Source organism: Bombina bombina, chromosome 4 (genome assembly GCF_027579735.1).
Source record: "Bombina bombina isolate aBomBom1 chromosome 4, aBomBom1.pri, whole genome shotgun sequence".
NCBI lineage: Eukaryota > Metazoa > Chordata > Amphibia > Anura > Bombinatoridae > Bombina > Bombina bombina.
Window position 1 is genome coordinate 693041617 of NC_069502.1, and position 24768 is coordinate 693066384.

The 24768-nt window shown below is 36.8% G+C and overlaps 1 protein-coding gene across 1 annotated transcript in view; it reads right to left on the bottom strand.

Moving 5' to 3' along the window:
• Positions 1 to 209: 209 nt before the first annotated feature.
• The window catches only part of LAMA4 (laminin subunit alpha 4), a 247604-nt gene continuing 223045 nt past the window's right edge, over positions 210 to 24768 (bottom strand). The window contains exons 34-40 of the mRNA XM_053710874.1: positions 23784 to 23973; positions 19896 to 20051; positions 18762 to 18921; positions 7108 to 7238; positions 3472 to 3565; positions 2112 to 2231; positions 210 to 414 (exon numbers count right to left, since the gene is read on the bottom strand). Coding sequence (XP_053566849.1) covers positions 269 to 414; positions 2112 to 2231; positions 3472 to 3565; positions 7108 to 7238; positions 18762 to 18921; positions 19896 to 20051; positions 23784 to 23973 — 997 coding nt within the window. The 3' untranslated portion in view covers positions 210 to 268. The remainder of the gene's footprint in view (positions 415 to 2111; positions 2232 to 3471; positions 3566 to 7107; positions 7239 to 18761; positions 18922 to 19895; positions 20052 to 23783; positions 23974 to 24768) is intronic.

Sequence of the window (24768 nt, forward strand, 5' to 3'; positions counted from 1 at the left end):
TCTCTATATTTTTTTACTCTTCTTTCATTTATTAAAATCCTAAATGAAAATGATTTCCAAACAATACTATGCAATCCCCGCAATCTGCTCATTCGAGAAACAACACATTTATATTATTTATTAAATAGTTACTGCATTATCAACGCTAAATAAAATATGCATTCATTTATAGCAGTGGAAAGCATGTTTAAAGGGATGCTACACATATGTTAGGTGTATTAGTTTGCATATTTATTTTCATAATTAGGCATTAAAAGTAACACAAGTGTTAAGTTGAAGGGCAGACGCTGATGCTCACTGCTCCACTGACGAGTGAGGCTTTGCTAAAACTCACTGGCCTTTCATCTATTACAAAGTTACGGAGGCAGCCAGTAAAAGAATTGCGCGTTGTCAAACTTGAAGCCAATAGAGATTCTAAAAATATGAAGAAAGAAAAGAAAATCACAGGTTAACAAAACAAGTTCAGAAGCAATGTTTGTAGATTTCAGTAAAAATACACAAAGCCACCACTTATCACCACACAATGGCCCACATTTGAGAAACTGATTAAAGGGACAGTGAAGTCATTATTAGACATTCATGATTTAGGTAGAGCATAAAATTTGAAACAACTTTCCAATTTACTTCTATTATTTAATTTGCTTCCTTCTCTGGTTATCCTCTGCTGTAAGGTTTATCTAGGAAAGCTCTGAACCTAGGTTCTAGCTGCTGATTGGTGGCTGCATATATATATTGATTGTCATTGGCTCACCCATTTGTTCAGTTAGAAACCATTAGTGCATTGCTGCTCCTTCAACAAATGATACCAAGAGAATGAAGCAAAATTGATAATAGAAGTAAACTGGAAAGCTGTTTAAAATTGTATGTTCTACCTAAATCATGAGAGAAAATGTTTGGGTTTCATGTCCCTTTAGGCAGCTTCAGGGCTGTTTCGGTGTAGGCCACCTCATGAAACCCGCAATCAAAAGTTAAAAAGCAGAGTTTATAGCACTGCTGCTTCATAACATGCCCGCAACCTCAGCCATTGCAAATGTCAGACAACCGGGATAACTGACAATCCCTGCTCTTGCGCAATAATAAATGGGGGCCAATGTATCAAAAATTTGATTTATAGAATTATTATTATTAATATTATTAATAATAATGATAATAATAACTTAAATATTTCTGAAATATGGAAGTGCTATATTTTATATATGAGCAAATGATTGCTTTTAAAAAATGTTAAAAGATATTTGTTTTCTTCAACAATTATTTACTCATACATTTACAGGGATTATCGAAGCCTTGTGTCCTTTTGAAATTAATATCTTTAAAGGGGACATGAAGCACAGTATTATCTAGTTTCACATTTTATTTGTTCTCTTGGTATCTTTTGTTGAAAAGCAAGGAACGTAAGATCAGGAGTGTGAATCAAAAGAATGCACAAGCACCAAGGTAATGCCCACCTGTGGGTATGCAACAAACTGTTTGCAGGTGTGCTAGCTATTAGACCTGCACCATGGTTCAAAGTATACAGTTCAAAGGAGTGATATAGCCGCACCACCAACTGTATTTAAAACATTATTGCTTTATTGTGCCAATTAAAACAGACAACGTTTCGGACCCATGTCCTTATTCATGTCTCATTATCTAGTTTCACATTTTATTTGTTCTCTTGGTATCTTTTGTTGAAAAGCAAGGAACGTAAGATCAGGAGTGAGCACACGTCTGGAGCACTATATGACTACAGTTTTGCAAGAATGTTATACATTTGCAAGAGCACTATTTCCTGCCATAGAGTGCTTCAGACACCTACCTAGGTATCTCTTCAACAAAGAATATCATGGAAATTAAGCAAATTTGATAGTAGAAGTAATTTGGAAAACATTTTTAAATTGTATAAATTGTATGCTCTATCTGAATCACAACAGACATGTTTTGTGTTTCATGTCATTTTAAGAGCAATCTGATTATAAAATAAACCACTGATAGGGTTACATTGGATATTTCATGCAGCCCAACTTGATCATCATGAACAACTACTTCTATTAGTTTTTATTATAGCTATGTCTGAATAAAATAAGAATGAACGTTACAAGCAAAGCAGCAGACATTACAAATATCTTTACCTGGTACACCTCCACTGAAGACAGGCTCCTTAAGGTGCAGTGCCTTTGTGTTGAGAGGTCCTACTACATGGTTTATCTCAGAATCCACATCCAATTGTATGACATTACCATCCCTTATAACTATAAAAAATAATCATAAAACATTATATAGATATTTATAGTATAATTGTCTAAAGGGTATTTCACACAAAACTAGATAATAGATATTAACCACTGGCTAGAAATGAGATGAGATGAAGGATCTCTTAAAAGTTATATAATTAGAATGTTAGTTCAATAAAAAAAAGCTTTCATTACATATTGCAATTAAAATAAAACATATCATAGAAAGATTAATAAAAGGTTTTACAGTCTTTCTCCTCTAACCCCTCAGATGTGTATGTGAAAGGCACAATATGCCCTCTTCTGAATTATAGAAGCAATATCACAGATTTATATTAAAAGCTGTGGAAGCATTGAAAATCAGGTCTTCTAATCATAACCTGTAATAAATATAATAAAGCAAGCTACACCACATGAAACTGCACAGCCCCGCAGTCATTGTTTCCATAACACAATGGTTCAAATCAATTGTTAAATTATCATAACGGCATTGGCCTATATTTTGGTTTCTATTTTGTAAAGGCCCTCTATTTATTATGAGGTGTGAGGAACACAGGATGATAGAGTAAACTGCTTGACAACACCTGGTGTAATACTAATAAATAAACATTATTGTGTTTGAAAGATTATACAAACTGATGTTTTGCTTTCACTATGCATTTATGGATCTGCTTTTTCTTTGTCTATTATTTTCAGCATCTGGCAGTCATGAATATATAACAGTATTCACAGGCAGAGATGCATGTTGAAATTAAATCTATTGCCGTGATTATTGATCGGAAGTATTTTATTAAATTCATCAGTGAAGTATCCAAATGGCTGCATTCGTCACTGCCTTTATTACTTGCTGCATTCAAGTGTTTTCAATGTGTTACAGAACTTAAATGCACTTTGACACTATGGGGCCGAATTATCAAGCAGCGGGTGGACAAGATTCGCTGTGGCTAAATGTGCAATGCCGCCCCCTGCACATTCGCGGCCAGTCGGCCGTTTGCAGGGGGTCTCAGTCATCCCGATCGTATTTGATCGGGATGATTGCTGTCCACCACCTCAGAGGTGGCGGATGAGTTAAGGAGCAGCGGTCTTACGACTGTTGCTTCTTAACTTAAGTTTTACGGCGAGACAGCAACTTTGGCGGGTAGATTGCAGCATCCGCTGCTTGATAAATCTACCCTTTTATATTAACATAATGTAGCTCACACAAGACCTGGGCTAATTGATAGATAGAGTAGCATAATAAAAAGTACTAATTACACACCTGCAATTCTGTGCCACTGGCCATCACAAAGATTTTGTTTTGGTTCAACAGTAGTTGAGAATTCTTTATTTGCATATTTCACTTGGACAGCAACCTGTATGGGCGTAATACAGATGATTAGTTTCCACTTTACAAACTACAGCTGTCCTGCAGATTCCATGTTTAATGTACAAAGATTTGTGGTAAGATACAGATATATAATATCAGACTAAGGAAAACATTAGTACATAAGGAGAAGAGCCTTGCTCCAAAGAGCTTACAGTCTACAAGTTGAGGGTGCGGAGACATAAGATGTGGGGTAGCTTGTCATGTGAAATGCAGTTGCAGCAGTGAGATAAGGCAATTCAAGTTTATTTGAGTTAGGATGACAACCAGAGGAGAGATGGTAAGCCTCTTTAAATAGGTGGATGCTCAAAGAGCGTTTGAAGCTATACAAGGTTGGTGACAGTCTGATGGAACAGGTTAGAGATTTCTAGAGGACAGGAGCAGCATGTGAGAAATCTTGGAGGTGAGAGAAGGAAGTAGAAATAATAGGAGTGGAAAGACATAGGTCAGGGGTTGATTTTAAAGGGTGGGTCATGGAGTATTTGGAGAAGAGTGAGGAAATATAACTGGAAATGATGTTGTTGAGTTCTTTGCAGGTGAGGGTTAATGTTTTTAACTGTATTCTATTTTGTATGGTGGGGCCAGTGTAAGGACTTGCAAAATGGGCCAGTTGATGTGGATCAGTGACTTAGGTGGATGTCTAGCTGAAGCATTCATGATAGATTTTAGGGGGAGAATTTGGATATTGGAAGGCTATTTAGTGACAAAAGGGTGAATTAATTAATATTTTCTAGTTTATTAGGTAAGAAAAGTGTGAATTCTATAAATGTTGAGTAGGTGTTCACAGAAGGATTTGGTAAGAGAATGTGAGTTCATTGTCCAGTGTGACACCAAGAAGCAGACCAAGGATGATAATTTGAGAATAGAGTCTCTTACAGTAAGAGAAATGTCAGTGGTGAGGTGTCTAGGAGAGGGGGGGGGGTGGTGGTGGCTAGAAGAAGGTTAGTTTTAGACTAATTGAGTTAAAAGAAGTGTTAAGATATCCAAGAGGAAATTGCAGAGAGACAGTTGGTAATCTGGTTTACTAAAGAGGGAGAGATTTCAGGAGAGGAAAGATAGATTTTTTTGTCAGCATACAAGTGGCACTGTAATCCATAGGAGGTTATACGTTGTCCAAGGGAGAATGTATAGATAGAAAAAGCAGGGGACCCAAGATAGAGGTACCCCGTCTGAGAAAAGCAAAGGATCAGAGATGTCAATTGTTTCTAAAACAGCAGATATGTCTGGAAGAATAAGTAGGAGTAGTTTTATTTTGATTTAGCATATATCAGATTATTTGTTACTTTAATGAGAGCAGTTTCTGTTAAGTGATTAGGATGGAAACCAGATTGGAGGGGATTAAGTAAAATGTTAGTTAAGATAAATTGAGTTAGACGATTATAGACTGTTACAATAATTGGAGGCAAAGGGAAGTAAGGAGAGTATCTCATAGAAGGAGTGGTAGGGTTGAGTGAGGGATTTTTTGGAGGGGATAATAATGGGATTAGCACATGCTGTAATGTACAGGAAGTGTGTCAGTGGTGAAAGAAAAATTAAAAAGATAAGTTATGGCAGGGGTTAAAGAAGTCTTGAAATAATGGTTTTGAGTGGACCGGTTGTGAGATGAAAAGAAGATAGGAGTGTGAAGACCTCTTTCTCTGATACAGGAGAGAAGTGACAATTTTAGAAGGGGGGGGGGGGATAGAAGGGCTGGGAAGGTTTAATGTTTCTTATTATGTCAATTTTATTTTAAAAGTGTTTGGTAGTGGGTGGAGGTGCAGGAGGATGTAGGAGAGAGATAATGGGGGTCAAAGGTTGAAAAAAGCCTTCTGGGGTCGGATCAATGAGTTGACACTAGGGATGAGAAATATAGTTGTTTGGAGAGGAGTTATATGATCTGAGGATGAATTTATAATGGAGGAAGACAGAAATGGTGTGTGATTTCCTCCATTGATTTTCATTTGCCTGTGAACATCTCTGAAGATAGCAGATCTGTTTGATGTGCCATGGTTGTCGTCTCAAGTACATGATGCACGGGGTACTGTGGTGGGTGCAGCTTTGTCAAGTGTTGATTTTAGTGCAGAATTGTTTTTTCGTTAATACACCCAGTCCACTAATCATAGGTTCAGCAGCAGCTATCTTTATAAGGATTAACAAATAGTAATTCCAGCACCTGTGTAAATTGGTGTGCAAGCCATTGGGTTTCCGCATCCAAACACCAATTCTCCAGAGTTGCAAATAAAACAAAGTAGCCGCACCACAATATTATTATTGGTCTCCAAAAGAGACAATATTTCAAGATTAGTCTTTAATCATGAAATGATTTTACTGGTAGTCCGCCTATCTTAGGTTATTTGTATCTTTATAAGGATACAGTATTTATTCTGTACAATACAAACATTATGTTCTATTCAAGGTGTGTGGTCCTGAGTACAGTGCACAGAATGTTGTTTTTCTCATGTAAATAGCCCTATAACTAAATAAGATTTGCTGTGTGTGTTGTTATTTGTATATTGTAGTCTTTCATTTCTTGGGTCCTGCTAAATGGAGTCACTGTTCTGAAAGGGGACAATAACCACTTGAGTTACAGACATTACTGAGACTAATGCTATCTTGGGACCTTCCTGAGTGCTTACATTTAGAGGCACTTATTATGTATGCGTTAAGCATCAATAGGGCCTATACCAAGATACTTTAAAGCAGTCATAATACAAGTGTACTGAACTCTTTATGCCAAACTTATATACAACCTAAAAATATATATATTTGGTAAAATATTATTGAAATATTATGAAATTCTATGTAAATGTTACTAAAAACTTACTGGTTTAATGACTCAATAATATTATGATGATAAATCCCTTTCTGAATTTAACATGCTGTAATGTTTTCTCCTAAAGCAAAGAATACACAAGAAATATACAAGAAAAAGGGTCTTTTGCAGATGAATTGTGATTTATATTGGTGATCAGTGTTGTTCCTAAGATTTATGCAGACAACTTAAATAAAACAGTATCTTAACCTCTTAACCCACAATTACATATATTTACGTTGTGCAGTACTTTGTCTATTGTACCGCATGACGTATATATATGTCTGGGCTGCAGAAAGTAACTTTACAGCCGAGAGCTGGAGTTCCTGAGCTCCAGGCATCTGCCTGCATATTGAACTGGAGCATGATCGGTAATTGTTGTGTGTCATTGTCTGTAACGATCATCTGCTTTTATCGTCAGGAGGTGTTGGAGCGAAACTGGGAGGTGAGTGGGTGGTCCAGCAGTAGAGGGGGAGGGAGAGGGATGGCCCTACACTGGAAGGGATGGGGAACTACAAAACAGAAAAAGGTGGGGTGGGGGTCTCTAACTAACGATCGTGGAGGGGGGAAGTGGGGGGACAACTACTCTTCAGAAAATATTTTAAAAATCTATAGTTTAAAAAAAGGCTCTATTTCTGTATTTTGGGCAAGATCTTCTCTGAAAGTTCCGTTAGCGAATGTGTTGAAGAGAAAACTTTGCAATACAAAGCTTATGTTTATACAAAGTAAGTTTTGTATACCTGTCCATTCTTCATGTGCAGATTAAGGTATTCCCCATTCACATTTTGGATGTGTACCAAAATTCCAGACATACTTCTAGGACGCACTTCAAATACTAGCTCAAACTTCATCCCCATGTTATAGGAGTCATCTGGAAAACAAAATACTGTATTTTACCAACCTCATTCTACACAATTACTTATTTTTTTTAACTCAAAAACAGTTTACATTTATATGCAAAGAAAATTTAATTTAGCTGATGCCTTTCAGAGGGTAACAGTGTATAATATATACTTTATATATGTAATATATCATTCTACAATACTTTTAATACCTTCTACAACTTTGAATGTATATTGGTAAAGCAAATTTAAATGGACACTCAAGTCACAATAAACTTTTATGATTCAGACAGAGCAGCAGTTTTAAGGCACTTTTTTATTTACTTCCATTATCAAATTTTGCACAGTCTTTTTATATTCACACTTTCTAGGGAACAAGATTCTACTGAGCATGTGCACAAGCTTGCAGGGTATACGTATACTAGTCTGTGATTGGCTAATATCTGTCACATGAAACAGGCGGCCGGAAAATGGGAGAAAAAATAAATTTGTCAGAAAAACAATCTACTGCTTATTTGAAATTCAGAGTAGGTGTTATTGCATTGTCTTTTTATTATGCACTTGTTAATCATGCAATTCCATTGCATTGCATTAAATATACCGTTTCTTGTGAAGGACTGTATGCATTTACATTTGTATTAAACTGTGGTATTTTTAGAAGCCATTTTTAAGCAATGCATGCACCATACATTTAAAGGGATAGGAAAGTCAAAATTAAACTCTCACAATTCCACCAACAAACCTGGTTTTCATTATAGCTGTACCAGTGCACAGCTGAAGTAATCAGCTGATCAGTAACCAAGCTGCTCTCACCCATCAGCTGATTATTTCACCTGTGCTCTAGTTCAGCTATAATGAAAACCAGGACTGTTGGGGTTACTTGAGGAAATACTGTGGTTAGGAAATACTGAGACTCTATTGTTCAGGGATGCTTACAACCTACGCTAACCTTTCTTTATACCATTTCCTCTCCTCCATCGCTATCCCCTGAACCCCCTTAGCATGTAAGCCTAAGAGTCCAGCTGTTTGTAGATCACCTTCTTAAGAGCTGACTACAACAGTGCAACTCTTGGCAGGGCCCTCTACCCATTTGATCCCTATAACTGTTTTGTTGTACTCCGCATTTGTTTATAGCGCTGTGGAATCTGTTGGCGCTCTACAAATAACCGATAATAATAATAATAAGAGCATGCAATTTTAGGACACTTCACTTTCAAATGTAATTTGTTCTCTTGCTACCCTTTGTTGAAAAGAAGAATATGAGAAAATCCTACATTACTGGGATCTAGCTAGTGATTGTTGGCTACACACATCTATTTCTTCTCATTAGCTCACCAGATGTGTTCAGCTAGCTCCCAGTAGTGCATTGCTGCTCTGGAGCTGACTTTAACTATGTGTGTAATCCCTTTGCAGGAGTTAAACACCCCGTTATATACAAGCAATAGTACAGCAATAAAATGCTCTAACATATTAGAGCATTTTCTTTTTGCACTTTTATATCCCTTTAAATAAAAAAATAGTATGTAATTTCGGAATACCTAACTAGTTTTATAAACAAGGATAACGGATACAAGTACACTCTAAATCTTTCGCTCTCATTCATTATCTATATCTTCATCTATCTTCTTGTCCTATCTCTTATTCTTTTTGTTGATACAAGAACCTATAGTTATTTGGTCTCAATATCATGCCTTCTCAAGACGGTCTGGTCTTATCATCTAAATGCTATTATTAGGGGTTAAGAGGGGATCTGATTCCCTAGGTGACTCCTACAATGATGATCGGCTTGGAGGAACAAGTGGAAGGGGAAGGGCAGATGGGACTATATAGAACGTTACAAGTTAGTTCTAAATAAATGTTAAAAGATACATATTGAAGTTTGGAATATCTTAGAACTCCAGGTATTGTGGCAATGTGATGTCATCTGCACTGACCAACCCATTTTTCTTGTTATTGTCAATTTACCAAGACCTATGCTGTATTCAATCTAATTGATCTATTTCTTGTCTTTTATTTATAAAATCAATAAAAACAAGTTAAACATAAATAAAAAAATAGTACCATACTATGCATTTGTACATGCTTCAAAACACATGTCTTCATTTATAATGTAGAAGAGATTTCTCTAAAAATAATTGCGTATTTTTACACTATAGTTTTATACTTCGCAACGTTGTTTCCTCTAATTTCTTCTTTCTCTTGGTATAACTATCTCCTCTTTCCTGCTTTTAATTTGCTATCTGTTGTATTGTTTATAAATTTGCTTTTGTAACCCAACTTAGGGCTCGTTTCCATTGAGCCACAATGTGGTTTCTGCGAAGTGGTAAAAAGAAAAAACTGCTGTCGGTAGCCATTACGCTTTTCTTCATTACCGGCAGCCGGGCTCTGGCTGTTGAAAAATAATTATGTGGTCCTTAGAAATAATAGAAGCTGAAAATCACAAATTTACACCAGGTTTCTATTGAAAGCGCAAACAGTTAAAACAATGCCGGAAGCTGTCGATAAGGTCTCAAACAAAAAAAAAAAATACGGCATGCTCAACTAGATGTAAATTGAGATATTAAAGTTTTCAAACAATACAAGTGTTTCACTTTATAACTTTTATGTTATTTGTAATATTTATTTCTGGCCCAGGTATAGGTCTTGTTGGAGTTTCCTATTTAAAGGGACATTACTCCAGACTCCTAACCAAGCCCAAAGTTTTAGAAGTATACTAATGTATACCTACACCAGCTAGCTCCTGTTTGTGTAAATAGTCTTTTCATATGCAGAGAAAGGGGGAGGGGGAAGTGTCTTCTCTTTTTTAGTATTCAACCACTTTCAGTGGGTGTTCCAGCTAACCTTTTCAACAGAGCTAAACTGGGAACTTCTAAGTAAGTTTTTAAACGGTTTTATATCAGTATCTGTGCATATTATTCTTTATAGTAATGTCTATTACATGCAGTTATATAAAAATTGGTGTATACTGTCCCTTTAAATAGTATGTATTTAGATATGAAAATATAATCAAGCACATATCTCCATAATTCCAACTAGGTATATGCCTAGGGCAGCACTAAATATTACATATATCAATAAATGTAAAAATTGAATAAAAACAAATGTTTTTCATTAAATAAAACATTTTTTCATTTTATTTTTTAATTAATTCAATGTATCTTTGTTTTTAATTCTCTCTAGAGGTGATCACAAATGTGGAGTGCAGACGTTTAATGTAAATGTTATAGTCTAAGGTCGGGTTACCATTGCAACAAACTTGTTATGGCGCAATGTTTGAGAATTTCGACGTTGAATAGAAGCGTTAGCACAACGTTAATTCGCACCTACACAAAAAGCGTGACTGCAAGTATTGCATAATATTTTTCAACGGAAACCAGATAACAAAATGGAGCCATAAACTATTTTCGGTAGCTTATGGCTCCATTTTTACTGACTCAATGGAAACAAATCCTTATTCTGCCCTCTTTTACTTTACCTCCTCTATTCACAGTTACTACCATCAGACAAATATATAGAATTCTGAGGTGAGAAATCAGTCTTCTTATTTCTTCATTTTAATTTGTTTTGTACATTAAAACATTTACAAACAGCTTCTTTTACTTTTTTCTTGCCATTTGAAATAGCTGTTTGTTTTCTATGGTATCCCTACCTATTTTGAAAGTTTCTATACTATAGGTTAAAGAAAAGCTGTGTAAACATTAACCAGCAGTAGAAATTACACTCTCAGTAGTTGCAAAAATAAACCAGACACGTAAAAACACCTATATCCGCAATCCCCCCACATTGCAACTAATAATAAAAGAATTAACCCCTAAACAGACAACCCCCCACAACGCAATATGCCTAATTAAACTATTAACTCCTAATCCACCATTCACCCATATCGCAGTCTCCCTAACATATGTATAAACCCCTAACCCACCATTCACCCACATTGCGATCTCCCTAATATATGTATTAACCCCTAACCTGCCATTCACCCACATTGCGATCTCCCTAATTTATGTATTAACCCCTAACCCGCCATTCACCCACATCACAAACTACCTAATAAATGTATTAACCCCTAATCCGCCATTAACCCACATAGCAATTAACCTAATAAATCTATTAACCCCTAAACCACCATTAACCCACATCGCAATTAACCTAATAAATCTATTAACCCCAAAACTACTAAACCCCATAACGCAATTAACCTATTTAAATTACTAAGCCCCCTAACCTAACACCCCCTAAATTAACCCCAATTACCTAAATTAAAAAATACTAAGTTACAATTAAAATAAAAAACATTTATGATTTCCTGATAAATGTATTTCTTTCCAGGTATAGTGAGTACACGGCTTGAGTAATTACTGTTGGGAATATCACTCCTGGCCAGCAGGAGGAGGCAAAGAGCACCACCGTTAAACTGCTAAGTATCACCCCCTTACCCACAACCCCCAGTTATTGGACCGAAGGAAAATGGAGAAAAAGGAGTAACACAAGGTGCAGAGGTGCCTGAGGTTATAGTCAAAAGAACAACTGTCTTAAAATAAAGGGTGGGGCCGTGGACTCACCATATCCGAAAATAAATACATTTTTCAGGTAAGCATACATTTTGTTTTTCTTTCCTAAAATATGGTGAGTCCACGGCTTGAGTAATTACTGTTGGGAACCAATTCCCAAGCTAGAGGACATGGATAAATAGGGAAGGACAAGACAGGCAGTCCTAAACAGAAGGCACCACCGCTTGAAGAACTTTTCTCCCAAAAGAAGCCTCAGCTGAGGCAAAAGTATCAAATTTGGAAAAAGTATGTAGAGAAGACCAAGTTGCAGCCTTGTAAATTTGTTCCACAGAAGCTTTATTTAATTATTTATTAAAAGCCCAAGAAGAGGAAACAGCTCTTGTGGAATGAGCCGTAATTCTCTCAGGAGGCTGCTGTCCAGTAGTCTCATAAGCCAAACAAATTATTCTTCGTAACCAAAAAGAAAGAGCAATAGCAGTACGTTTCCCAGATAAACAGACAAAGAGGGCAGAGGACTGGCGAAAATCCTTAGTCGCCTGTAAGTAGAATTTAAGAGCATGTACAACCTCCAAATTGTGTAACAAATGTTCTTTGGTAGAAGAAGGATTAGGACCCAGAGAGGGAACAACAATCTCCTGATGGATATTTTTATTAGAATCAACCTTAGGAAGGAAACCTAACTTAGTACGAAGAACCGCCTTATCGGCATGAAAAATAAGATAAGGGAAATCACACTGCAGAGCTGAGATTTCCGAGACTCTTTGAGCAGAAGAGATAGCAACAAGAAACAAAACCTTCCAAGATAACAAATTAATGTCTATGGAATGCAACGGCTCAAACGGAGACAGCTGTAAAACTTTAAGAACAAGGTTAAGGCTCCAAAGAGTAGCAACAGACTTAAAGACAGGCCTGATTTTGACCAAGGTCTGACAAAAAGATTGCACATCTGGCACATCCGCCAAACATTTATGTAGTAAAACTGATAAAGCAGAAATCTGACCCTTCAGGGTACAGACTGACAATCCCTTCTCCAGGCCTTCATAAGGAAAGATAAAATTCTAGGAATTCTAATTCTACTCCAAGAGTAGCCCTTGGATTTACACCAATAAAAATATTTACACCATATCTTATGGTAAATCTTTCTAGTAACAGACTTGCAAGCCTGAATCATGATCTCAATGACCGACAAAGAAAAACCATGCTTAGACAGAATTAAGCGTTCAATCACCAAGCAGTGAGCTTCAAAGAAACGAGATTTGGATGAAGGAAGGGACCATAAATCAGGTGGTCCTTCCTCAGAGGTAGTCTCCAAGGTGGGAGAGATGACATCTCCACTAGGTCTGCAAACCAGATCCTGCAAGGCCATGCAGGGGCTATTAGAATCACTGACGCCCTCTCCTGTTTGATACGAGCAATGACTCGTGGAAGGAGAGCAAATGAAGGAAACAGGTAAGCCAACCTGAAAACCCAAGGAACCGCCAGAGCATCTATCAGAATGGCTTGCAGATCTCTTGATCTTGAACCGTACCTTGGAAGCTTGACGTTCTGACGGGGACACCATCAGATCTAACTCCGGCACCCCCCATTTGAGGACTAAGCTGGAAAACACTTCCAGATGGAGTTCCCACTCCCCGGGATGACAAGTCTGTCTGCTCAGAAAATCCGCTTCCCAGTTGTCTACTCCTGGAATGTGGATGGCAGATAGACAGCAATTATGGGTCTCTGCCCACTGAAGAATCCGAGTAACCTCTTTCATGGCTAAGGAACTCCGAGTTCCTCCCTGGTGATTGATGTAAGCCACAGAGGTTATGTTGTCTGAATGGAACCTGATAAACTGGGCTGAGGACAACTGAGGCCAAGCCAATAGAGCATTGAAAATCACCCTCAACTCCAAGATGTTAATGGGAAGAGCAGACTCCTCCTGAGTCCAAAGGCCCTGCGTTTTTAATGAGTTCCTGACTGTTCCCCAGCCCAGCAGGCTGGCGTCCATGGTCACGAGGACCCAAGAAGGTCTACGAAAGCATGTGCCCTGAGACAGATGTTCCTGAGAAATTTACGATGGGAGAGAGTCCCTTGATGACTGATCTAACTCTATTATCTGAGATAGATCCTCATGGTCGCCATTCCATTGTCCGAGCATGCACAACTGGAGAGCTCTCAAATGGAATCGAGCAAAAGGAATGATGTCCATGGAAGCCACCATCAGACCGATTACCTCCATACAATTAGCCACTGAAGGATGAGCAGTAGCCTGAAGAGAGAGCCAAGAGGAAATTATTTTGTTTTTCCTGACCTCTATTATGGTCCCTAAGAACACTACTCTTGTAGCAGGGGAAAGGGAGCTTTTTTCCAGATTCACATTCCATCCGTGGGAACGAAGAAAAGACAACAATATCTCTGTGTGAGATTTTGCTTGTTTAAAAGATGACGCCTGAACCAATATGTCGTCCAGGTAAGGTACCACAGCAATTTCATGAGAATGGATCACTACCAAAAGAGCCCCCAGAACCTTTGAAAAAAATTCTAGGAGTCGTGGCTAGACCAAATGGAAGGACCACAAACTGGAAATGTTTGTCCAGAAAGGCAAATCTCAGGAATCTGTGATGGTCCCTGTATATAGGAACATGAAGATACGCATCCTTTAGGTCTATGGTTGTCATGAACTGACCCTCTTGTACTAAAGGAAGAATGGAGCGTATAGTCTCCATCTTGAAGGATGAAACTTTGAGAAACTTATTTAGACACTTCAAGTCTAGAATGGGATGGAAAGTTCCCTGTATTTTGGGAACCACAAATAGGTTGGAGTAGAACCCGAGACCCTGTTCCTGGACTGGAACTGGAACTATCACTCCCAGGGAGGAAAGATGTTGTATACATTTCAAGAACGCCTCTCTCTTTATCTGGTCTGCAGATAATGTTGAGAGATGGAATCTGCCTCTGAGAGGAAAAGTCTTCAATTTCAATTTGTAACCCTGGGATACTATGTCCACAGTCCAGGGATCTGGGACATCTTGTATCCAGGCTTGAGAGAACTGAGAAAGTCTGCCCCCCCAGCTGATCCGATCCTGGATCGGGGGCAAACCCTTCATGCTGAATTTGAATCAGCTGTGGGTTTCTTTAATTGTTTCCCCTTGTTCCAAGACTGATTGGGTTTCCAAGAAGACTTGGATTGTTCCTGCTTGGAAGAAGAAGGGGAAGGCTGACATCCTATTCTTCTTATCTTGAGGTAGAAAAGACACTTTTTCACCCGTAATATCAGAGATAATTTCTGCCAAACCGGGTCCAATCAAGGTTTTGCCCTTGTAAGGAATCCACAGAAGCTTGACTTTAGAGGAAACGTCTGCAGACCAGGATTTCAACCATAATGCCCTGCAAGCTAGGACAGCGAAACTAGAAGTTTTACCTCCTAGTCTAACAACCTGTAAAATGGCATCTGCAAGAAAGGAATTGGCAAATTTAAGAGCTTTAATCCTATCTAGAATTTCATCCAAGGAAGTCTCTACTTGAAGAGAATCAGACAAGGCGTCGAACCAATAAGATGCCGCACTAGTCACGGTTGCAATACACACTGCAGGTTGCCATTGGAGACCTTGATGAACATAAATCTTTTTCAAATAAGCCTTCAGCTTCATGTCCATCGGATCCTTAAAAGAGCAGCTATCCTCAATATTTATAGTGGTTCTCCTAGCCAGAGTGGAAATGGCCCCTTCAACTTTGGGTACAGTTTACCAAGGGTCTTTAATGGAGTCCTCGACAGGAAACATTTTCTTAAAAATGGGAGATCGAGAAAAGACACCCCTGGTTTCTCCCATTCCTGTGAGATAATCTCCCTAGCATGGTATTGCACAGGAAAAACCTCCAAAGTGGAAGGTTCATCAAAGAAACTATTAAGTTTACTAGATTTCTTAGGAGTGACAACAATAGGGGTATCAGAGTCATCTAAAGTAGCTAAAACCTCCTTTAACAATACACTAAGGTGTTTAAGATTAAATCTGAAGGATACCACCTCAGTCTCAGAAGAAGGAATTATACTGTCTGAATCTGAGATTTCACCCTCAGAAAGTCTGATGTATCTTCCTCATCAGACTTATGAGAAAGGGCAACTTGGGAAGCAGAACTGAGGACAGGCACCTTACTTTCTGAATTTCTAGATGTCCTCTTGCGTTTTCCCTGTAATCTGGGAATGGCAGCTAATGCCGCAAATACCGCTGAAGATACCTTGGCAGCAATTTCTGCTTTTAAATAAACTCCACTATGAGTTATAGAGGAACCACAGGGCACTGCATGTGACACCACTGAGGCTTGGGACGTAGCAGGAGAAAGCTGGGGTATTATTTTAACAGCATCATCCTGAGAGACATTAGGCTCAAAAATGTTACCTTTATTTTGCAAGGTTTTCTTGACTCATGAAGAACAAAATTGCATAGGAGCTGCAATTTGTGCATCTAAACATAATACACATGAATTCATGAGAGCAGGCTCTTGCTCCATATCAGACATGTTGTGGAACAGTTAATAAACTTGTACAAATAAGTTTCAAAGATTTTAATATTCAATTAAAATAATATTTAATAATTTTATCACAAATTAGGATCGATCCCCAGCTAAAATTATGTGAGAAAAGTTAAGATTTTTTTTTTTTAATAAACATCAAATAAACTTTGAAAATACCCCTCAGGCAACCCCACACCTCAATTACTGAGGTGCCTTACCGCTACCAATTAAGACCGGATCGTCCAGAAATGGAGAAAAACAACTTTTTCCTCAGAAACGTTATAAAGTAAAGCCGGTCATGTGACTGCAACTGCCACACTCAAATGACTGCTGCAACACAGAGAGGCACTAAATAGCTTCCTGGTACAGCAATGGGGAAATGAATAAGCTGCTTGAAAAAGAAAATTCAGCCTTAATTTGAGTTTAAACTTGTATTGTTTTATCAAGTAAATATGTGTCAAAATAAAACCTAATAAAAACATTTTACCCTTTCTGTTTAAAAAAGTTTAAATGTTAGTCTCACACATATTACAGTGCCTGCTTCATGCCCCAGTGTAACCCATACAACAGGATTATCTATGTCCCAATAAAAAAGCTGTGTCTTTTAATTTGTTAAGTCCATGGTCTCCCCAACTGGAAGAAAAAGCACTTACCTGCTCCACTTTCCGGCATGTAGATAGTTACAAGGTATGAGAGGACACAGTTCCTCACAGAGACCTTTGAAAAAGAAAGAACAGAGTAGCCAACTCTGGCTTTCTAAACTAGGGCAGTAATTGTTAGGAAAATGCAGTAAGTACCTCTTTACAAGTTCTTAACTGCTTTAAAGCCACCACTACCCGACTGCAAGGAATGACGTAGAATACGACTATAACCCAAAACTTGCTTGTAGATGAAATCAAAATTTTCATACACCTAAACTTTACCTCCTCCAAGCACCGAAGGCAAAGAGAATGACAATTATTAGGTAGATTGCGATGTGGGTGAATGGCGGTTTAGGGGTTAATACATTTATAAGGTTTATTGCGATGTGGGCGAATGGCGGATTAGCGGTTAATACATTTATTAGGTTTATTGCGATGTGGGTTAATGTTGGATTAGGGGTTAATATACTTTATTAGGTATTGTGGTGAGGGTTGCCGGTTTACAGGTAGATAGATATTGTGCATGCGTTAGGTGTAAATTAATATTTTCAGCCAGTTACGGGAGTTACCGTACTTTCATACTCAGCGCAAGGCTTGCTGCGCCTGCCTATGTGTGGCGAGATGAAAATGGAGTAAAATGTCTCCATTTTCACAGCGTAAGACCTTGCGCTGAATGTGTTATACTGATTTGCGATGTGGTTGTATGTTAGCTTATGGGAGTAAAAATTGCGGGTGACGGGTGAAATATACGCGCCGTATTTATTTGCAACGCCGTATATGGGATACCAAAACCGAGTAAAAACCGGTGTCGCCCACTTCTGCGGGCGATGCTGCATATGTAATGCCCCTAGTTGGCAAAAAAAAGGAGTGGACTTTGGTTTACAAAGACAATATAAAGAAAAGTGTGTGTGTACAGAAAGTGATAAACTAAGGAAATCGGATTTCCCTGCAAGCTCAACCTAGTTTGATGGGCTGTGATTTCAAATAACTAAATCGACGATTTAAAATACTAAAATAAACCTAAATGAGTAATTAATCATACATTTTTATACTTATTTTGTTATCTTAATGCAAGTGGCAGACCAGTCAAAATCAGTTTTATAGCCTTCAGTAAATCTTTCAAGCAGAATATTGTAGTTTATGGATGATTGTCCACTTCAGAAATGTTTGTACCAAAAGGTCTAAACTTCTAGAAGAAAAAAGTTATCTGTGTCTCATAATTAATTGTACTTGATAATAGAGTATCATGCGTGGTTTTATCTTTATCAGAAGGAGAGGATGAAATCATAGTTCAGTAAGAGTTCTGATGATATGTGACTAAGTAATTATCAGTTGATTCTGAAGATCAGATGAACAAACAGGCAGCAACACTTGTTCATATAAGATTAAAAAAAAATTACATGCAAATTTTCTCAGTCTATGGGGTAGATCGGATGCTGCTTTCTACCTCCAGAGTTTAAGGTCAGACTGAAACTTAAGTTAAGGAAGCAGCAGTTGTAAGACTGCTGCTCCGTAAGTTGTCCGCCACCTTTTACTACGATCAGGATGATTGACACCCCCTGCTAGCAGTCGATTAGCCGCGAATTTGCAGGGGGCGGCATTGCACAAGCATTTCACAAGAAATGCTTGTGCAATGTTAAATGCCGATGTTGGGCAGACACGACTCGCTGGCTACAGTGAATCATGTCCGCCCGGCACTTGTTAAATTGGGCCCTTGATCTGTACTGGCTATTTAAGCAGGTTGGGATAAATAATTAATCATACCATTACAGCAAGATATATACAGTGTATATATATATATATATATATATATATATATATATATAGTATTTACTATAGTTGTTATAATGTTTAAATGGGAGAACTGAAGCCAAAAACATAGTGATTTCACTCAGTAGCACATTACCAAGAATCACGTATCCCCCTTCTGATGAAATGTAGGTTCCTGTTTCAACTGGGCCTTCAAAACAAGGCGTCACACTGAACGTTTGAGAAGGAGAGGTTATAGAGAAGCCATTCATGCGGAAGTTGCTGAGGCAGCCATTGAAACTATACACTGAGTTGATCTAGAGAAATGAAAACATGTAATAAAATGAGCATTTATGGCAAAACCTGCAGATTTTTTTTGTAATTATTTTTTTTGCAAAAATACACCCCCATGTATCATAAAATCTGTTTTTCGAGGCACTTGATTGGTTTGTCCTCTAAATTTAAAAAAAAAAAATCCGGTCCTTGCACAGGTCTTTACATTATGTTGGTTAATATGCAGGTGTGTATGTAGATACATATAAGCATTACAATTCAAATTCCTTGCTTCTGAAATATATCTTCTTTATAGTATATCCAATGTTGCCTGTCTTTACAGATCTGTTAAAGTTGTAAATGAAAAAATAACTTTAAGTAATTTAAACATTTATTATCAAAAACTGTATAAAATTCCAAAATAGCAGACCCCCAAATGCTATTGAATTGTGATTGAATATATGTAAACATTCATGAGAATAGTTCAGTTGTAATACTTACAGTATATATGGGTCAATTTATCAAGCTCTGTACGGAGCTTGATGCCCCGTGTTTCCGGCGTGCCTTCAGGCTTGCAGGAAACAGAAGTTATGAAGCAGCGGTCTAAAGACAATAACCTGTCCAGCTGCTCTGAGGCGGCGGACAAAAATCAACCCGATCGACAACAATCGGGTTGATTGACAAGCCCTGCTAGCGGCCAACAGCGTATGCTGTCGGCATTTATGGATGTGCGGCAGACATGATACACTACATCCGTACTTTAATAAATATACTACATTGAGTAAAATATGTGTTCTAATGACATCGTATCATGTCCATCCGTACTTTAATAAATATACTACATTGAGTAAAATATGTGTTCCAATGACATCGTATCATATCCATCCGTACTTTAATAAATATACTACATTGAGTAAAATATGTGTTCCAATGACATCGTATCATGTCCATCCGTACTTTAATAAATATACTACGTAGAGTAAAATATTTGTTCCAATGACAAATACAGTTCTGTTACCTGAACATTCTTTACAGCTTTTCCTGGAGATACGCCTCCTAAATAGATTGGTTCTTCTACATCCCACATTTCATCAGTGGCAGGAAGACTGTCTTCTATTACTCTTAGACCATTAATAATTAATCTGCCTTTGTTCTTATCACGGATACATTTTACCTAAACAAGACATAAAATACTATTTATTAGACACAGAAGGTATAAACTAATCTGAATGTAAAAATGGAAATACCTAGTTATCCCTAATCCCAGTTTTGTATTTTAAAGAAAGAAAGAATGTAAAATGTAGAGTAAGTTAGAAAATGGATACAGGGAAAATAAACTATGATATAGGCTGAAAATTCCTAAAAAAGAGATCTGTGTGTTGTTGTTATCATATTCATATAGAGAACCAAGTTACAAAGGCAAATACTGAATTAACTAAATAGTGGGAAAAAAAACCAAGAAGAAGAAATAAACTTCATAATGCTGAAATTGACTAAATATGATAGACAAGGGAGGCTACACTATAATATTTGGGAGTGAAAAATCCTGTATATATAGTAAATATAAAGGATATATGTGGTCCCCTTCTTTTGCTACCAGTTCTTACTCTTTGAAATATATTTTCCATCGTTACTAAAGGCACTTAAGATATAAAAACACTACCTTGCAAATCAAGGGAAGACGGCACCTTTGAGATTTTGGAATGCTACAGTAATGAATGGGGTGCATATATCCCCCTCAGAACAGCCAGGTATGGCTGGCATGAAACATATACATTTAACAGGGAGTAATGCAAAATAATGAGCCTGTTCTCTGGATTGAATATGCCTCATATTTTGTTTTGAAGTTTGAACATTGTAGGTACACCAGACCATATCTACAAGTGTTAATATGCAAGTGTTTTGTCAACATGTTAAAGTGAAAGATGTAGTCAAAATATGGGTAACACGTTTCCTGGAATCTTTATGTCCGTTAAGTACTAATAAACTGCAAAATGAACTAGAGGTCATCATGAGTCTGCAAGGACAGAACCTGAGATTTTAAAAGACCAGGGGATTTTCTTTTTGGACCTATACAAGCCATGCATGGTATTTTCCTTATGTACTGTACATCCAGCAGCTGAAGCATTATTTTCCCTAAACTCTTTGCAATCCTAAGAAGTCTCTTTACACGCCCTTTTCACCCTCTAAGTACCTCATAGCCACTAACTTCACCACAGAAATAATATCCCCATAACTATTGCTAATCTGCATTATGTGTAACTATTATAATGTTTGATTGCTGTTCTTTTGCATGCACAATATATTTTTGCTTTTATGTTCATTTAAGGCAGCTGTATTGTCTATTTTGTTAAAAACATTTTATTTTAAACAAGTTTCCTTTTATATCCTATATTTCTTTTCAACAACTTTATTGAAAATCATTTGCACATGATAGGATACAAGAGGAATGAACAACAGAATCATAGCATAGATCACAGATAATTGATATAGTCATGACCTGTGAGATACAACAATAAGAGTGGATGACAAAGAGAACTCATTGTCCACACACCTATTGAACTTTTAACCAATGATAACTAATAACAGTAGTATGACAAATGGAAAGCAACTGTAAGATAAACTAATAAAACCGGAGAACAATTGTTCCACCAAGGTGCATAAGAACAAATATATTCAGGATAACATATTACCCCAGTAATTGGAGTACTTTAAATTTGACTTTATTCTTTAAGGGTGTAGATTTATTGAAGAGCTACCCTAGTAATTGGAGTACTTTAGATTTGACTTTATTCTTTAAGGGTGTAGATTTATTGAAGAGCATGACAGCAGGGTCAAATTGGATTGTGTGGTTCAGGCAAGCGGTTATGTGGCAAGTTACTTGTTCCCAATAGGGAATGATACTGGGGCAAGACTACCATATATCTAGTAATTATATATATTTAAAATGTAGTAATTTGCCATGCTCCCCACAACCTCTCCAACTCTGCTTGTTCACTTATCTGTACATTAATTTGAGACGTTTGGGTTGAGGTACCAGTGTAATAATAGTTTATAATTAGTTTCTAGGATGCTAGTTGCTATTGCGGATTTATTTGGCTGTGGTAATAAAATTCTTATTCCGCTATTTTCTAGATGGGGGGCAGAGTTAATTCAAAGAGCAAACATACAAAGGAAGGGGAGAGTTTGTAGGGTTTATCAATAGTTTATATATTAGAGAGTTAATTCCCCTAATTGATGAGGTAGAGGTGCATAAGCATTTAAATGGACGTAGTGGTCTAGTGAAACAGGACTTCTTTAGGGGAGTATAGAAAAAATGTCTAAGTTGCATCCTTATTTTAATTGTAAACTGATAAAAGTGTGTCAAATGATTTAGCTACACATATTCCTGTAGTTTTTAATGGTGAGTTTTGGTTTTAAAAAATTTAAATCCAGTCTACAGCCTTTTTGTGTAATTACTTCAAAGTTAAAGGGACATAAAACCCAATTTTTTTCTTTCATGATTCAGATAGAGAATACAATTTTAAAGAACTTTCTAATTTACTTCTATTATCTAATTTGTTTCATTCTCTTGGTATCATTTGATGAAGTAACAGCAATGCACTAATGGTTTCTAACTGAACTCATGGGTGAGCCAATCACAATCAATATATATATATATATATATATATACCAATCAACAGCTAGAACCTAGGTTCTCTGCTGCTCTTGAACTATCCTAGATAAAGCTTTCAGCAAAGGATAACAATTGAAGGAAGCAAATTAAATAATAGAAGTAAATTGGAAAGTTGTTTATAAAATTGTATTCTCTATCTGAATCATGAAAGAAAAATGTGGGGTTTCATGTCCCTTTAAGCTCATTGTTGCTCTTAATAAAAATATAGACTCTGAACCGATAAGGAACAGCATATATACATATACTCTAGTCACCAGTGATATCCTGAAATGGAGCGGCATACAAGCCTCCTTCAAATCTGTGTGAAACTATTTTTATTCTGCACTTATGAACAGTTTATTTTTTTTAAGAAAGCTCTTTTTGCACTATGCGTCTTACTATTATTAATATTATCATTTATTTTCAAAGTACCACTAAATTAATACAAAATGTGGAGGGCCCTGTTGCAAGGAGCTTACAATCCTACTGGTTTAAGAATGGGGCAGACATAAAGTGTGGGGAAGATTTTCACATGTATTGTATTGGAAGCAGAGAGACAAGACGGTTCAGAATTAATTTTTTCCTTGAGGGTTAAGAGGAATTTTCACAGAAGAGGCGCTAATCCTCTCTAAATAGGTTGGTTTTCCACAAGCACTTGCACCTACCCAAGGAGCGAGACAGACTATAGGAGATGGGTAGTGAGTTCCAGCGAATAGGAGCAGAATTTGAGAAATTATGGAATTAGAAGAGGGAAGAAGTAGTATTGATGGGAGTGGATAAACATAGGTCAGAGGTTGATTAAAGTGGGTGCTTTGCTGAGTATTTAGAGTAAATAGAGTAAATATAATTGTTTGAACTTTATAGGTTACTGTCAATATTTTGAGCTGGAAATATACTGGGAGCCAGTGTATGGATTGGCAGAACAGGATAGCTGATGTGTTTTAACCCCTTTTAATGTTGCCTGCCTTGTAGACTATAATGTGGCACACAGCAGCCATTGATTGCAGTATATACACATGCCTTTCTGAGGGTGGCATAGGAGTGTGTCCGATTAGCAGTACTGCCTGTGTGTTTATCTCATTAGTGGAGGTTAAACACATAGAAAATTAAGTAGTTCAACAAAAAAAACTACTTACATGAAATAGGTAAAATTTTTATCGATATTCTCTTTTGAATTGAAAAGCACCACAAGTATTATTATTATTTTATTTTTTAACAATATATGTTATTTTTTGCAAGATTGTAACTTACATCATGCCACAGACCATCATTGTATTTTTCTTGGCTTCTGATTCTTAGCTTGTGTTGCCCAACATTAAACATAAAAGTGAGCCGGCCATGGGCAATAAACAGAGTCAAAAAGTTATTTTCCTCTTTGTCGGAGATATAGAAAATCATTCCATTGGAATAATGAGTTTTGAAACGGATGGACAATTCAGACCTAGAAATGTAAATATATGTATATATTAATATATTTATATCACAATAGTTGCTAGTCAATAAAAAATGAATTTTTAGAGTCATTCAATATATGATCGGCAGTGACATATGTTGCTTGGTGATGGAGATATCCTTTTATATTGAGATAATTAAACTTGTTTGTTTCTCAACAAATTACATATTATTACAAAGATAATTTTGTGATTAAATATCTGGGCCTGCTGTTATTCTCTCTGTTAAAGGGACATGCAACCCTATTTTTTTTTTTTCTTTCATGGTTTAGAAAGAGCATGCAATTTTAAACAACTTTTTTTTTTAATTTGCTTCATTCTCGTGGTATCCTTTGCTGAAAGTATATCTAGATAGGCTCAGTAGCTGTTGATTGGTGGCTGCACATACATGTGATTGGCCCAGCCATGTGCATTGCTATTTCTTTAACAAAGTATATCTAAAGAATGAAGCAAATTAGATAATAGAAGTAAATTGGATTGTTGTTTAAAATTGTATTCTCTATCTGAACCATGAAAGAAAAGGGAATTATTAAACATTTTTGCCTTTTATTACGATAGCTGTAGACTGAATTATAAGTAAAGTAAATGAGATGCGCCTAATAAAATTAGATTGTGGTAATCTTTATGGGCTGCAGCATTTCAAATAAAATTCTATGTGCTCTCTACTAGATCTTTTATATAACAAAGTTTTATATAGCTATATAAAAAGTACTCATGTCTTAGCATTAAAAAAATAATTATTCACAAGTAAGCTTAGCTCTGTGCGCATAAGAGTTGAATGGAAT